Raw genomic sequence first — 10,282 nt, 5'->3', positions numbered from 1 at the left:
GGGTAGAAAGGTGACTATCGTTCCACTAATAGGAGAGAATGGCATGATGTTGAAAAAGCAAAGTGATGACAGGGTTCGTGCTAAGCGAGATAATACAGTTATGGTGGTGATGGTTGACAGATGTTTATTACTCTTTTCACTATCGGCGCAGCCCTCTCTTCCTTCTAAGTATTCGCAGTACCTAACGAGCACAAGCCCAGTCGGCGGGACATGTTCTGGGGCGTAAGGCCACTAAATTCCGCGAGACGTGTAGACCCGCCCTGCTAAACTGTAGTTCTTATAGGAATGCGATACGGACTCCTAGAGCTGCACGTTTGACACAGGCGACGAAGACTTGCCTGTGGACTTATGTTACTGCGGCGACCACACGGGAGAGCCCGCTGAATACTCTGTAAGTCGACCTGTTGTGAGGTGGTGTTTCGAAGGAACTGAGTTGTTATCTAGTGTAAAAACACTGGCGACGTTTACGGCTTTGACGAGGATACTCGTGCTTGCCTTTGCGATATCTAAAGCTATCACGCTATAAGAGGTTGTGAAGCTGGGCGCGAGGAATTAGACGCCGCTTATCCTCCTAAATTACTACTACCTATAGAGGTATATATACTACTATCTAAAAGAATATATTTTCTCTTTAAGATTCTTACTCTCTTATAGTAGATAAACGTATAGTATAAGGGGTAAGGCTATAGTATAATAACTAACTGTAACAAGGCTGAAAAAATAAGAGTTATCGGAGTGATCCTGGCTAATAGAGGTTATAGGATTGCGTTCGCAGGCTCGCAGCATTTATGGGTTTTTATTTAGCTTCTACAAACAACACCGTACTCAACCTCCGCTACAAAATTATATTGAAAGGTGGGCGGAGTCTGCTGTGCGACCTTTTGATTGGAAATAAATATGTTCGTGCTAAGTTTGGAGACCAAGATGCGGTGTTGAATGCGCCTTGCTTGCTTGGCGGGCGTGGCACGTGCTCACTGCGCCTTGTATATATATTCGTCCTTTAAAATTATTGGACGCCACTTTTCCTTTTATACCGACCAAAATATAAAATGCTGCATGATGTACATAGCCACACGAGGATACCTACGTTATGCACAAGTATTAATAGGTGTTAGCCTAGGGCTAACCGCAAGGCTGACAACCAAGAGCATATATATCACGTCCACACTCGATAGATGTCTCATATTTCTCATTATTAGAGTCTTGTCTGTTATATTTTTATTTGGTAAATTCGTCTTTTAATTTTGATACCTTTTGGTTCGAGCACGCGTTGGCGTATGAAACGCCATGGCAGATCCCTTCTCCGTAGCGGCCAGTGTCGCCGGCCTTGTATCGCTAGCCGACTTGATTTCCTTCAAAGCAGTGCGATATATTAAAGTAGTGAAAGAAGCAACCGAAGAAGTATCTAACCTATGTAATAGCCTCAAATTATTTACATTAGTTCTTTACGAACTAAAGCTTTGACAACTCGTCTCGAGGCTAAAAGCGACGAAGAATAGCCGTAAACACCCTTCTGTACTTACCTTATCGAATCTTGTAAGCGGATATTAATGAAAATACAAACCAAGCTGGAAAGGAAAGCCCCTAAAGAGGACGACTATATAGCTTTGCGAAAACTGAAGTGGCCATTTTCCGCATTAGGAACACGGATCATTTTGGACGAAATTGAGCGCTACAAATCTACTATTACTGTAGTACTGGCTTTAGATACACTACCTACTATTGAAAAGGCATTTTCTATGCAAGATAGCTTATAAAAAGACGTTAGGAATATCAGGAAGCGCCTAGAAGACTGGAGGCCTTTTAAGGCGTTTAAGGCGTTTTTTAAAACGTTCTTCTCGGAACGAGAGCGATAAGACTAGGAAAGAATCTTCTAATTCTTCGGAAAACATGAATCCATCGGGAGATATAGAATAAGCAAGGCATTGCGACACCCCGGTCTAGGACTTTGGTTACTTAAAAGGATGAATTTCAGACGTGGTTAAATGACAAGACCGGAAATCTCTGGCTCTCGGGGATCCCTGGTGCTGGGAAGACCGACTTGGCCTCAATGTTAACATATGAGACTACAAGTCGAAGTGGAGAGTACTAAGAAGCCGTGGCCTACTACTACTGCGACTATAAAAACGATGAAATATAGGTTCCGGTTAATATTCTTGGTTCGATTGCATCCTAACTGGCCTAACAAAATCTTAAAAGCTTTGAGTTACTTCGCAGTTATCACCAACGTTGTTAGTCAAACTTAGCAATTCTGAAGCTGTCAATTTATTATTGAGGCTAGGTACTGACGCTGACCCAATAAATGACGTTGGCGAGAGCCCACTCCATATAGCAGCATGGAAGGAGAATGAAGATATTGTGCGCATACTTTCTTCTATTAATATTAATATGAACAAGCGAACTGTAAAAGGACGGCTCCCCGTTCATTCATTTAGCTGCAGGAGAAGGCGCAAACGAAGTCGTCGTCTTGCTTTTAGACCTTAAAACCGAACTTCCGAGTGACGATGACGGCATTACCCCCAACCTCTTCGCGCTGATAAACGGCCACACTGACACGGCCAAAATTGTCCAGAATAGGACCCCATGCAAAGAAGGTAAGAGCGTATATATAGACACTTGGCTTTTTTTTGGCTGATATAAAGCAGGCGATGAACGAACCAATAGCTGCGGAGTTTCGAATAAGCTTTCAAACATACTTTGCATCGCAATACTTGAAGGCAATGCAGCTATCATTGAGAGGATCGTCGCAAGCGGGCTAAATGCCGACCATGGGCTTCATGGGTGTTACGGATGTACACCTGTTTTGCTCGCTCTGGACAACAACTAAACAGAGCTGGCTAAACTCCTGATTAGCTACGGAATGTCTACCGCCGGAGAAACCTATCTCAGAAGCAACTATAGCGGCCTGACTACTTTATAACTTGCTACTATAAGGCCCGGATCAATAAGAGTCCTGAAAATAATACTTTCCGGTGAGGAGCCTGGAAACTTTCGCATCGGAGACTCTATACATCCTATCCATATTGCCGTGGATGTAGATAACACAGAGGGGCTTAAGGTCCTCTTATAGTATTATTTTCGTATAGCGGCTGAATTTGGAAATGTCGGAGACCTAAAGACTACTTCAACCTCAACATCTTTACTCTATCCCTCTGGCAAGGAGCGTCTTCGACGTCGACATGCGACGTATTAACATTTATACCTTAACGCTTTTATAAACCACGAATAGCTTTCTTGGCCGGACTTACCTTCAGAATAAATACAACTATAAAACCACTTCTCTTCACACAGCCGCTTGCAAAGGGAACCCAGAGATCGTATAAAAGCTCCTGCAATACGGAGCTAATGTCAACTCTAAGAACGATAGATTAGAAACTCCTCTCCATCACGCTGCTGGATATGGGTTCATTTTAGTGGTTAAGGTCCTCTTGGAGACACGGCGCTAATGTTCACGCTAAAGACAACTTCAATTGGACCCCAGCAATAATGGCCGTCAAGTACAACCAGGACGAAACGCTAACCGAACTTGAAAAACATGGTTTAAATACTTCTTGTTTTAACGTGGACGAGTTTATATTGATGCATCTTCCCGCGGAAGCCTGGGGTCCCTATATTACCCTATTGTTATTGGATCGAGGATGTGAGGAAAACCAAATATTTCATCGGCTTCCAGCATGGCATACCAAAGAAGGCAGATCAGCGGCAAACATGGATACGTCTTTAAGAACTACGTCGGTGCAGGAGTCAATGGAAACGATTAGACTCCAGAGCATGGTCATTGGGGAGAGAGAAACGTTACTTATAATACATCTTAAGCGACTGACAGCCGAGCATCCACTTAGAAAAGACATTGACAGGTACCTTCCCGGTGCATCATCCAACCTAATTTGCATGTCAGTCATCTCTGGTACTATTAAAATCATGGAGGTTCTGATCAGATATGGTGCGGGTTTGGAGACAGAAGGTTGCATTGAAGGAACATCACTGATGGCAGCCTGTTGCGCAGGCAGTTTGTCTGTTGTTAAGTTCCTCATCTGCCGAGGCGCCCAGGAGGTCTACGCCAGTCAAGGGAAGTTAAAAAGCGCCCTCGACAGCGTAAAACACCTCCCGAGATTCGTAACTGGCTATTAGTGAGACGCTACATTGAGCAAGGGAAGATTGAGTGGCTGCACCAAGATGGTCCTTTTCAACCAGATGAAATGCAGCCATGGTCAGGCCTGGAAAAAATAGAGATACCGCAGAAAGGACGGTATGGGAGGTTCGCAAAAGAAAGTATGATGGAATTTGCTCGTACCTTGCAAAAGATACGCGTTGGTTTAGAGGGACAGATCTTGCACCTGGTGTCTGGGGAAAATTTTCCTTAAGTTGGTTTTTAACGTTCGCATCAGTATTTCCTTGTCCCCCTTCTCTTTACGAATTTCATTTCTGTTTCAGTTGCCCTTTAACTATTCGCTTAATACTCTCCCGGTCGGCGATGTTCTATTGCACTATAGAGTTTAGATGAGGCTTGGGGCTTTTGTGACATCGAGTCCTTTCCAGTCAACCACTCGGTGTTTAGGAGTTACATGATGATACGCGAAATATGCTATATATTTCTTTAGAACGCCTATTACATCGCATTTTATTTCTCTTTTTACCTCGCTTTGTGCTTTATTTGCAGGATAAATGAAATATAATTCCCTAATGCCAAACAATGTACGTTTCTGCGGACGCTATTATGTAAAGCAGGTGCAGGAACTAGTAGTGACGAAGACCTCCGCTAAACACATAGTGTAAATAATATTTTCCCTTTTCATACTTCCGACATAGGATGTTATGGAAGGTATAAGGCTTTGCCGCGAGCAGAAAGTATATGTTGCTTCGGGATTCAGGGCTCTATGGTTTATTTAATGGGTATCGTCGACTAATGCGCTTCGGCAGAAGTCAGCAAGCCCTTTCGCAGTACCCGGAGCTCTATTGATTGCTATTGCAAAGACGCACATGAAGGCATGAACCACGAGCAGACTTTGAACGCCAAGTTTCTCGGAAACATATGTTTTGAACCCTAAGAAAGTTGCTAGTTTTAGCTAGTGCTTATTGATGTGCAGCAGGGGATTGGGCTTCATAATGATTTATCCGGCTTAAGTCTTCATGTGGATGAGGCTCTCACCTATTTAGCCGGCGGCTAATTACCCAGCAAAGGCCAACACATTGAGCCGAGGCACCAAAAGCCGATAGTGTGGGGAATTCTCAGGTCTGTGTTATCCGTGGGGGCCGATAATCGCACGATTCCTGCATGTGTCTTGCATGGCTTTGGATTAGTTACAGTGGGAAATGCTCAAATGGGAATCAAAGCCGTTGCAAACAGGGCAATACTAAGCCACAGCCGAGAATACGAGCATACTACAATCTCCACATGTAACATGCTCACGAAGAGAGCTCTTAGGTTTTTTAGTTTATACCGTAGGAAAAGCAACAAAGTGCTCATGGATTATATGGCGTGAGCGAGAGGAACTGGCTTTCCCGTCTTTATAAACCCACTGGCATTATGAAAGGTTTTCTAGAGATCAGAATTTCCCGGAGTACAATATGCAGATGCCTAATAAAGTTGTTACCGCGATTCTACTTGCCCTTTTCTGCGGCGTTGCGGAATGCAGCCCTGCCGGCAACGGACGTAAGCACAGAACTTCTGTTTCAAGACCGATCGCTGACCCTGTTTTCTCTAGATGACTGGCTCCCGAGAGCCGAAAGCAGCCTCTCCACCGCTGCGTCAAGTGTAGTAACACGAACAGCTGCAACTACACCCATGTCTACCCCCACATCTGCTGGCATGTCGCCCAATGGCCAATGCGGCGGTACCACTGGACTCACATGCAAGGGCTCTGGATATGGCGAATGTTGCAGCTCGTTGGGCTGGTGTGGTGATGAAAAAGCCTACTGTTACAGCAGCTTTGGATGCCAGTCAAAATTCGGAGAATGTACAACCACAACACTTACACCGGACGGAACATGCGGCGGCGACAAAGGGTACACATGCACAGGCCTATACTCCCCTGGAAATAAGGCTTGCTGCAGCGTTGATGGTTTCTGCGGCTCCTCGGGGATCCACTGCGGGACTGGTTGTCAACCGGAGTTTGGAGATTGCGCTGCCGCTGATGTGACAATGGACGGTACCTGTGGTGGAGATCAAGGGCTTACTTGTGCGGGTTCGGCTTTTGGAGCGTGCTGCAGTGCTTTGGGGCATTGTGGGGATACTGCAAATTGGTGCGGCCAGGGATGGTAAGTTCACCAGAACGCGTCTTCCATGCGGTACTAACATCTTCAACAGTCAAAAAGAGTTCTCCTCGGGATGTTTGACAGTAAACGTTCCCAGCGTGGATGGATCTTGCGGCGCTACAAATGGCGGATTCACCTGCACTGGTATTCTTGGTAATTTCAATGGAGATTGCTGTTCCGATGATGGCTGGTGCGGTTCCACATCCGAATACTGCGGAACCGGTTGGTAAGTTGTAGTTACTACTTTCTCAAGAATGTTTCTAACCTTTTTCTAGTCAATCAGGCTTTGGACGGTGTGAGTAGATGATTCTGGGAGCTTCACGGCTGTAAAATTTATTTGCTTGTACTATTATACGTTGTGCATGAGGCGAGAGACAAAGAAATAATGTTTGTAGTTTCTTTTAGGAATTATTTGTTGCTGGTGGTCGGAGAAAGTAAGCATGATTTAGCTCGTACATAGGTATATAATTGTGATTAGTGAGAATCCGAGAGGTACCTTATTATTATCGGCTTCACCGAAGTGAGTGAAAAGTTATATTGTTAACAACCTAAGGACTTAGCGGTCCTTGTTGGAAAGCTGTGGGCGAGTTAAGTTTTAATTGTAGCTGTCGTTGTGAATAGCTGGTAGTGGAAGGTTTTTTAAATCCGCTAAAATTTTATTTTCTGCTCTCGAATAATAGGTTTGAGGTTTTTACAGAGCATCTAAGGTTTAGAGCAGCATAAATTACAATTAGCCTCAAGCTTTCTTTACTAAAATGCTTCTACCAAGAGAACGTACAGGCTTCGCCACGTTGTCTTTCGCAAAATCAGCCTTTGGTATCTTCTGCCAATGCTGCCCAGCAAGCCGGATAGCAAGGATAAACGAGCCTAATTAATTTACCGGATTTGCTTGTAAATGGTTTAGAACAACGGATTTCGTATTTCATTTAACCGTTGCGGCAGCGCGAAGCCGGGAAAACTCCACACAGATGTCCGGAAGCAAAACAGATTATCCGGAAGCTCGTTTCATTTTCCTACTATCAAAAACAAGGACCGTCTATCTAAATTAGGCTACTTAGCGGGATTGCTTACCGTCTGAGCCGCCTCTAACCATCTTTGGAAGAATCTCCGACAATGCTAAGCTTCTTATTATCGCTAAACCATCTGAAACCGCGAATCCCCCGCAAATCAGTAAGCTCGGTTAACGCCTGCATAACACGTTTTCCCTTCTTCGCAGCACGCAATCTAACGAGCGGAGGGCCTCACCGGAGAGGGTTTTATTTAAACATTCCCTTCCCCTAATTACTCCAGAACCGACTCATTTTCTCCGTGGATCATTTCTAAGAAAGATGCATCTCTCCAATATTCTTCTTGCGGGCATTGCCCCGTTCGTGGCTTTGGCAGCCCCAACCACCCGCGCGATAAAACCTGTGGCCTTCTTCCTTGCCGGAGACTCTACAACCGCCAAGCAATCATCTAATGGTGGAGGATGGGGAGATGGATTCCGCAACAAGACACTCAAGAGCCCCGCCTTTGGTACCAATTATGGCCACAATGGCGCCACTACTGTGTCTTTCCGCGAGGGCGGAGACTGGGACAAGGTACTGGCTGATGTAAAAGAGCACAAAGACTCAAACAACGTCTTTGTTACCATTCAGGTACGTGCGACCGCTGTGCTTTGCGGTTTGCATTAGTACCAGAAGCTGATTTGGTACTACAGTTTGGCCACAATGACCAGAAGGCGAGCAAGGGTATCAGTGTTGCTCAGTATACTGAGAACCTCGAGAAATTTGCCAAAGAAGTTACGGCTGCAGGCGGAACTCCAGTGAGCAACGACTCTTTCTTGTGCATGCGCACCAAATTAACGCATACAGATCCTGGTGACGCCGATTACGCGCCGGAGTTTCAAGGGCGACGAAGTGAAGACTGACCTGGCGGAGCAGGCCGCTGCTACTATCAAGGCTGCTGAAGCTACAGAGGCCCGCTACATTGATCTCAATGCGGCGTCCATCAAGTATGTGAATGCGATTGGAGCGGTTGAGGCGGCTAAGTATAACTTGAAGTCGACTGATAATACTCATCTTAATGAGCATGGAAGTGTCGTCTTTGGAAGGCTGGTCAGCGATTTGTTGGAGGAGAAGTATGATGATATTGCGGAGTGGACTACCAAGGACGAGGAGTTATCGCAGTTGATTAAGGATGGAAAGCCGGCTTAGACTTGAGATGCTTTGCCTGAGATGATGGCCTTGGTTCCGTCTGCTTCCATGCTGTCTTTTTACTTTTGAGTCTTGCTTGTTCTCGAAGATGCGGTAAATATGCTTCAAAACAAAGAAAATTTCTTCGTGCGAACAGATCTTCCAGCTTCTTTCACTGTCTTTGAATTTCCCTGGTTGATGTATCTTCCAAAATACGTACTTCTGATATGTTCCTAATGTTTATGCCGTGGCTTCGGGGCTTATCTGTGTCCTTTGCAATCATAATGCCGCCCAAAGCGCTCTACACATGGACGTCCATACTGTGAGTAATGTGCCACTTATTGCTTTCGTCCTATACTATAGTCTTACCAAACTATGCCCTTGTTTTTGTGCGGTCAAGTCCGCCCATTATCTATGTGTTTTTGAGGAATGCGAAGTTGTTATCGCGTTCAAGGGTTCAACCATTGCGCATTAACACTGAGATGCCTGCGACTTACAACGGCCGATACATGCAACATGAGTAAATCAACCCATTATATTATCTTCATTGAAGACAATCCAGCTTGTAAGGGCTGCATTTCAGAAATCAGTGTCGATTTGCTAATAGACATTAACCGGCAGTATGTATCCGGGTCTTGAAAACTCGGCCACGGTGGTAGCAATGCTGAGGATTGTTAACTTTGTATGTGCAAACTTGTAATTATTTCGCCTTGGCAATTGATCCGATGAGTTTGATTTACGTATGTACGTATCTGTGACATTGACCCGCGAGGTTAAAAAGTCATTGTGTCGCTTCTGACAGTGACACTCCGTTTCACCATGCAAAATCAATATATTGTTTACTCGTATGTCTGCGTCGACACAGTTAGCTGCACACAAATCATCTACCGCGACTTGGTAGGGCTTGCTACCACCGCTTTTTCCGCTTTCGTGGTCTTCGATCGTGTCCGCCGCTAGGCTGCGGAAGCCTTATTTTGATGCTAAACTACACCTTAAGTTATACGAAGGGGCGGATTAGGTGGGCGTGATAGGGTGATAGATCGTGTTGGCGTTGCTGACTGCATGCGCTAACGCGGGTCCTGCTGGGCTGAAGTCAGCAGTAGTAGTAGATCGATTAAACGTGGCGCTGCAACCAATTGGTGCGCGTAAGCAGAATGGGGTAACTTTGTTGAGCGAGGTGAAGCTTGCGAAAATCCATTGTCGCTGTAGAAACTGCAGATGCAATGGAAAGATACTTTGAGCGAGGCGTTCTACCTGTCTATTGCGAGACATATTTACATCACTATAAAACCACCACACCAGCATTTTACCAGGCCTTTGAATCCATCTCACTGTGGACCAAGATCATGTATAACATATAACGGTAACACAGAAGTGCTCTTTCAGGGGATGACTAAGCATACTTTTGCACCCGTCTGCTGTGGAACAGTAGCACATGTAGTATATAACGGTGATACAAAACCGCTCTTTTAGAAAATAACTAAGCATACACGCTTTCATATTGTTTTTTGCTTACGTGTAAGGAGGAACTTTAGGCGGGTTACGTTACTACACGAGTCGGACGTAGTATAAAGAGTTAGGACTTATATAGTAGGCCTTATCTTAAGCGTATATGTTAAAAGGAAGTCTATAATATCGCATGCTAGAATTTTAATGCTACCTATATTCGCCGGAAAGGAATGGTTTTTTCGTACGTGTATTTAAATTTACCCTCTTCCGATAGAGAAGCTCGCATATTTTACTTTATACTATAAGAACTATCCTTTTTAAAAGAGTATTTGGAGCGTATAGTAGTGCCTAAGATATAGTTGTATATTCGTATCTATACTATTTGATTTAAGTTGAGTTAAGTT

General features: G+C 44.6%; 4 protein-coding genes across 4 annotated transcripts; all 4 read left to right on the top strand.

Annotated features, from left to right (window-relative positions):
• Positions 1-2,434: 2,434 nt before the first annotated feature.
• K452DRAFT_239722 (uncharacterized protein) lies at positions 2,435-3,446 on the top strand (the record flags this gene model as incomplete). Its single annotated transcript, XM_033537742.1, has 2 exons — positions 2,435-2,566; positions 3,327-3,446. Coding segments are annotated over 2 exons (252 nt in total), but the record flags the coding sequence as incomplete, so codon positions are not given.
• A 40-nt stretch (positions 3,447-3,486) lies between these two features.
• Positions 3,487-4,131, top strand: K452DRAFT_314144 (uncharacterized protein; the record flags this gene model as incomplete). Its single annotated transcript, XM_033543729.1, has 1 exon — positions 3,487-4,131. The coding sequence occupies one exon, from the start codon at positions 3,487-3,489 to the stop codon at positions 4,129-4,131; it is 645 nt and encodes a 214-aa protein (XP_033390966.1).
• Positions 4,132-5,568: 1,437 nt separating this feature from the next.
• K452DRAFT_314143 (carbohydrate-binding module family 18 protein) lies at positions 5,569-6,558 on the top strand (the record flags this gene model as incomplete). The annotated part of the gene is made up of 4 exons (XM_033543728.1): positions 5,569-5,653; positions 5,706-6,258; positions 6,308-6,481; positions 6,531-6,558. 4 exons carry the CDS (start codon positions 5,569-5,571, stop codon positions 6,556-6,558), a joined length of 840 nt encoding a protein of 279 aa, XP_033390965.1.
• Positions 6,559-7,628: 1,070 nt separating this feature from the next.
• Positions 7,629-8,450, top strand: K452DRAFT_260938 (carbohydrate esterase family 12 protein; the record flags this gene model as incomplete). The annotated part of the gene is made up of 3 exons (XM_033538557.1): positions 7,629-7,892; positions 7,955-8,059; positions 8,109-8,450. Coding segments are annotated over 3 exons (711 nt in total), but the record flags the coding sequence as incomplete, so codon positions are not given.
• Between the last annotated feature and the right edge of the window lie 1,832 nt (positions 8,451-10,282).

This window comes from Aplosporella prunicola (assembly GCF_010093885.1).
Source record: "Aplosporella prunicola CBS 121167 unplaced genomic scaffold K452scaffold_143, whole genome shotgun sequence".
Lineage (NCBI taxonomy): Eukaryota > Fungi > Ascomycota > Dothideomycetes > Botryosphaeriales > Aplosporellaceae > Aplosporella > Aplosporella prunicola.
This window is presented reverse-complemented; position numbering and strand designations above follow the sequence as displayed.